Source organism: Eurypyga helias, unplaced genomic scaffold, assembly GCF_000690775.1.
Source record: "Eurypyga helias isolate BGI_N326 unplaced genomic scaffold, ASM69077v1 scaffold33548, whole genome shotgun sequence".
NCBI classification, from domain to species: domain Eukaryota; kingdom Metazoa; phylum Chordata; class Aves; order Eurypygiformes; family Eurypygidae; genus Eurypyga; species Eurypyga helias.
This window is the reverse complement of record NW_010268147.1, coordinates 20,147-26,209: the sequence shown is the minus strand read 5'-3', so window position 1 is coordinate 26,209 and position 6,063 is coordinate 20,147. Positions and strand designations below refer to the sequence as shown.

Below are 6,063 nucleotides of genomic sequence, written 5' to 3'. Positions count from 1 at the left end.
AGAGCACATATTATGTCTTACTTTTAACATCTGCAAGATTGTCTTCACTGTCCTGTTATTTTGTAATACTAGACTGCCAGAGATTTTTTTTAACAATACTTTTTTTTTTTTTAACAGTCTGCCAGGAATGGTTGATATAACAATTCTTTGGATTCTTTTAAACAGTAGCCTCATACTGTCCTTTTTTCCCCCTACATATGCCTGCTTTTTCTGCTTATATTTTCCCTTTTTTCTGCCCGATTTACGAAGACTCTGCCCTTCTGCTCTGGCAACTCAGTTATGGATTTTCTTTTTACTTTGGTAAGAACATGGTGGGCTGGGAAGATATTCATGAATACAACCAAACCTGAGTTTGAATACCATCCAGTGCAAGGGAGGAACTTGGGTTAGTCTGTACGTACAGAACACAAATATGAGCATAAATCGCTGCCTGTGGTTTACTCCATAATTTTAATTTCTCTTAAATGTAGCATATATCATCTGCTAGTTGCTCTTGTAAACAAGTATTCATCTTGCTAAAATTTTGTTCTTAGTTTGACAGTCTTTAAGTTGACGTTTTTCCTGTAATGCACATATATGAGTGTGAATTCTGTGATTTAACCGAACTAGCCAGAAATTCAACTTTTGAATATGTCTATAACTGAAGAATTTTCCATTACCACAGATGACAGTTCTGAAAGCAACTGACATTAAAACAAGGTGGAAACTGCTGTTTGTATGAGATACTGATGTTTTCATCTTATTATTTTCATTCCCAAATCAACATTTACACCTGTGTGACTGTTTCTTACTTGTTCTTACTCAGTTACTGTACCTAATACCATTTGACTACAGAGTAACTCAGATAAGCTGTCCCTTTTTTTCCCAATTAGTGTTGAACCATTCACACTTCAGTGGCTTTCAGAAAGAGTCATCTCGATGGGGATTTTTTTTCATTACTTTAAGTAGCATGATATTGTTTCATCCAACACTTTTCTTATTCATTCCTAAGTAAGATTCTGTATTCTGATATGAATGTGGGAAAGAGCAGTGTAATGCCTGTCTAGAGATCCTTTTCTTTTCCTCCTGAAAATAACTAAAACAGAATGTTGCAAAAGTAGAGTCATCTTCATCCAGACAGTAGTTGATAACATGGCTGTTTGAAAACAAACAAAGGGTATTTCTGTGTTTGAAAGCTCTACAAATTTAACTGAATTTGAAGAAGAGATGGACAGTCTGGCTACGTGGCGTGGTTTATTAGAGTTGAAAGCAGAGAGGGTTTCATACCATTGATGTATTGGGACAGCTTATTGATTGCTGGTTCTGTTTCTTATGGGGCTATATTCTTACTGGATTTAAGGCCAAGAAAAGTTGTTTGTCTAGAATTAGTTGGCAGGATGTGGTAGTAGGGGAACTGATACAGGAAATATATTTCAACAATTTTGAGGGCTGTATTGCACAGCAAACCTTCTAAAAGTCCCAAGCAAGAGATTGTTTTATTAAAATCACTTTCAGTATGAAAAGACCCATGTTATTATATATAAATAAACTTAAACACTACCCCTCCCTCTCCTCCTCCCCCTCCACAACTTAACTCTTCCTTAGAACCCCCACCTGCAGGCAAAAAAACATGGTAGATGGTACCAAAAAGATGGTAGATCTTCTGACCTTTTTAGTAGCTTGTTACAAGTCTTGTAGATGGAATGTGTATTTAGAGGAAAATTTTTAGTGGAAATCTTTAGTGTGAATCATGTTTTGCTTTGGAGTAAGTACCCTTGAATTTTTTAATTCACTCTTCAAAGGTGAGCCAGTTGAGACTTTTTATGCAAATTTTACTTTTAGTATCCATTTATAAATTTTGTGCTCTTGAGTGATTTGCTTTTTTCTCAGTAAACAGATCAGTATCTTCTAACTTCATGTGTGTATCAAAAGAACCACCATCCTAATTGTCTGGGCTGCTGTATTTGAAGTTGTAAGGATTAGCTACAGAGAAGCATATAAGTTCTGGAGTTTTTTGGGGGGGTTTGTTTGGGTTTGGTTTTGTTTCCCTGTTCCTGGAAAAATAACATTTTAGCGTTTGGAAGATCGCTATTCTATAAGCCCGACTACCCAGCTGGACGTGGGAGGTGATCTTTCCCTTCCACTCAGCACTGGTGTGTCGAGTTCCATGCTCCTCAGGACAAGGTAGACAATGGACGTACTGGAGAGAGTCCAGTGACAGCAGGCCGCGACCATGATTAAGGGACTGGAGCACCTCTTATATGAGGAAAGGCTGAGAGACCCAGAACTGTTTAGCCTAGAAGAGAAGGTTCACAGGGGGCTTCTCAATGTATACGAGTATCTGAGAGTGCAAAGAGGACAGAGTCAGGGTCTTCTCGGCAGTTCCCAGTGACAGGACCAGAGGCAATGGGCACCACCTGAAACACAGGAGGTTCCCTCTGAACATCAGGAAAGACTTTCTCACAGTGAGGGTGACTGAGCACTGGCACAGGGTGCCCAGGGAGGAGGTTGTGAAATCTCCATCCTTGCAGGTGCTCAAAAGCCATCTGGACATGTTCCTGGGCAACTGGCCTTGACTGAGCAAAGGCATTGGACCAGGTGACCTGCAGAAGTGTCTTCCAAGCTTGACCATTCTGTCATTCTGTGACTTCATGGTTCAGACATTGCAATGTTGGAATTTGTGATCTATTCAAAATACATCTTCCTCTTAGTTTTTACTATGACCACTTAACAAGTGGCCATTATTCAGCCTTGAATGTTAGACTAATATTTTATGTGGTCTTTGGATGTTTGGTGATGAAGATCAAGTTTGAGACCATCTAAGAAGATCAAGTTTAGTCCCTTCCAACCCAAACTAGTCTATAATTCTGTGTTCTTATGATGGTACAGTACTATGAGTTATAGTTTTTTCATTGTATTTTTCTTGCTAAAATTAGTTTTATTAAATTAAGTAATCATATTAGTAACCATTCCATTCTGATGACTTTCATTACTGATGTTTCCTAAAACTTTAGTGTCAAGAGAAGATGAGGCTTTGTGGACTTTGTTTTCTGTCCTGAAGTCATCAGTGGTCTGTATCATCTATTGAAATAAGACAATATTTAGCAGTTGCCTTCTTCAGTAAGGAAAAATGATTAACCAGAATTACAATTATTGATGTTTCCCCTAATTTATTCTTGTCTCTTTTGTGTATACGCAGAGCACAAAGTAATCATAGTAGGACTTGATAATGCTGGCAAGACTACTATTCTTTACCAATTGTAAGTATATGAACTATGTTTTTCTGTTTACGTTTCAGTGTTTGCCACTATTTACTTGTTGAAAATTTACCTTTGCAACCTGATGGAATTACTAGAGTGCTAGATCACAGTTTGTACATTCATGGTATTAGTTGTTCTAAACAGAGTAAATATTTAAAGGGTAAGTGGAGGAACTGCAGTGTTTTAAAACTGAACTGTAAATTGAATAACAAAATTGTACATACAAGCACGAAGTGAACTGCAAATTCTCTTGCCATCAAAGCCTGTCTTTATGTGTAAGCGTAGAAATAATCCTGTTGCCAAGAGCTGCAGAGAAGAAAATGATTGAAGTAAATTAATGGAGTCTAGCTACTCTACAAAAATCCCTAAGTGTTTCCAAACTTTTCCTGATCCCAGTGTTTAAAATTTGTGCTGGAGGATTCCTCAGAATAGTAGTTCTTCCTGCCTAGGTCGTACCTGAAGCATTTTCAATAGCATCATTGCACCAAAATCTTGCCAGCATTACAAGAGTATTTGATAAATTCAAGAATACTTTCAGGAACATAATTACTGTTTTAATGTGGAAAAAGAGGAGAGTGTAGCCTAACTACTGTGCATGTATTTGGATATGAAGGTAACAGAGGATGTTTTCTATAAAACACCTTCTCCTAATCGCTTTTGACAAAGCTTAAAGGTAGAACTGAGAACTTTCCAGCTATGTAAACAGACAGTCCTTAACAATTTGTTTTAATATTGAGTTACTAAATGTGAGTGCTCTGATAAAATTATATTCTGATTTATATTTTGCAGAGTTTAGTGTTTCTCTTATTTGGGATTTTTAAAATAGCAGTGTCAACTTTGAAACAAATGCTTTTTAAGTATATGTTAGCATCCTTTATAAAGAGAAGCCTCTTAAAACGCAGATGCTTATGCATTTGTTATAAGCATTTTATGTGCTTATTTTCTGTTGCTGATGTCTTCAAGCATGCCTACAGTCTCTGCTACAAAAAGCACACTAGAACTTCTGTCGACCACAGATTTCAGTCCAAGTTCAGACTGAACTAATCTTCTTACTGAAGAACTGCTCTTAAAATATTTGCTTTATTTCTGTAAAATTTCAAATGTATAGCTTTTTGGAATGTGCCTATTTTTTTAATAGTTTTTTTAACCAGTTACACATATTTATTTTTTTCTACTACAAAATTGTTGTGGTTTTGCTGTGACAAGCCTTGTGGATTTTACTGGCTGATCTTTGTGGTGTGATATTGTTTCCTTTAGCTTAATGAATGAAGTGGTTCATACGTCTCCAACTATAGGAAGCAATGTAGAAGAAATAGTGGTGAAGAACACTCATTTCTTAATGTGGGATATTGGAGGGCAAGAATCATTACGGTCATCATGGAATACCTATTATTCAAACACAGAGGTATGAGAGGATGCTTTGAAATATGCAGATTCAATGGTTTCTTGAAATTGTATTCATTAAGAATATTGGTAGATTTTTGTAAAGATTGCAGCTGTATTGTTGTATCTTTTTGAGGAAGGACAGACCCAAATAGTGTAAGGTGTCTCTGGTATACAGCCAATTTTCTGGTAATACTTGAAATATTTTTCCTGCATACTTAACAGTAATGTTGTTTGATCTGTGGTATAAACTGTGAAGCTAGACATTTTTCCTAGACAGTCAAATGATACCAAAATACATTTCAGATCAAACAGTTTTTTTCAAGTAGGTTAAAAAGAAATTTTTGGAGTGTACTTGGCAAATTCAGTGAGGATTTGCAGTGGTTAACCTAATTTCCGTGCATCTAGTCTGAAATGTTTTTTTTAGGTAACAACAAGGATGAGGAGTAAAACTTTCCCTAGGCAGCAGTATTTAAAAAGCTCCTCAGCTTGTGGCTTTTATCCAAAGGATATAGGAAAGTCTAGCTGTGCAGTACTCCTGGTAAAGCTGCCGTTTCTGGAAAGGTTGGAGTAGAACTCACAACAGTTGTCTTTTGGGGGTTTGGTTTTGCCAGTATTTATGATGCCGAAAGATTGTCAGTGCAGCATGCACATAAAATTTCTGTAGCCTCGCTTTGATACATCTACATTGATGTGAAAGGTTTTAGACTTCATTTCTTACCATTTCTACTAAAAGTAGAGATCTCTTGTAGATATTGCTCATTATACAAGCATTCCATCCTCCTGTAAAATTTTTTTCTGCCCTATGCACAGCTTTGAGAGAGAGGAGATCAGAGTGATCCACCCCAGATGTTCTGAAACTTTTTATCTACTGAAAGCCTGATGATGACATCTCAACCTTCACCTCTAATATTTTGAAGTTATTTTAAATTTTATCTAGAGATATCTAGGTGGCTACATCTAAGAGACATACATGAGGGTGAAGAGACTTCTGCCAGCATTATCTGGTGTAATAACAAGTTCTTAACATTTGTACTTTGAGAATCTCTGATTTTGGAATTTGGGGAGATACTGTATTAGTTCTTTTTTTTGAACCTTTGGGATATTCTTCATCATATTCTGGTGTTTGAAATCCAGTGCTTTCTAGCACTTGGAAAGAACTTTCCTTTTACTTAGAAGCTTTGTCTGCCTGAAACAGTTGAGAAAGAAAAGGGGTCTGTTTAGTATGCTAATCCTAGCCTCCCTGATATGAATAATTCCTTTACTGTTCCTCCTCATCTGCTAGACATCCCAAAGTCACAGCAGCATTAAATTGACTTAGTTTTTCATTCTTTGTGGTCATTTTCAATGGGTAATGAATCTCCTTAATTTTATAAGGAAAAATGATTTGGAGCATATGTTAGAGAATTATAGCAGTGACATCTAATATTGTTACTATTTC

The 6,063-nt window shown here is 36.5% G+C and overlaps 1 protein-coding gene across 1 annotated transcript in view; it reads left to right on the top strand.

Annotated features, from left to right (window-relative positions):
• Positions 1–3,135: 3,135 nt before the first annotated feature.
• LOC104514104 (ADP-ribosylation factor-like protein 5B) overlaps positions 3,136–6,063 on the top strand; it is an 8,623-nt gene continuing 5,695 nt past the window's right edge. Inside the window, exons 1-2 of the mRNA XM_010157659.1 lie at positions 3,136–3,239; positions 4,497–4,644. Coding sequence (XP_010155961.1) covers positions 3,136–3,239; positions 4,497–4,644 — 252 coding nt within the window. The remainder of the gene's footprint in view (positions 3,240–4,496; positions 4,645–6,063) is intronic.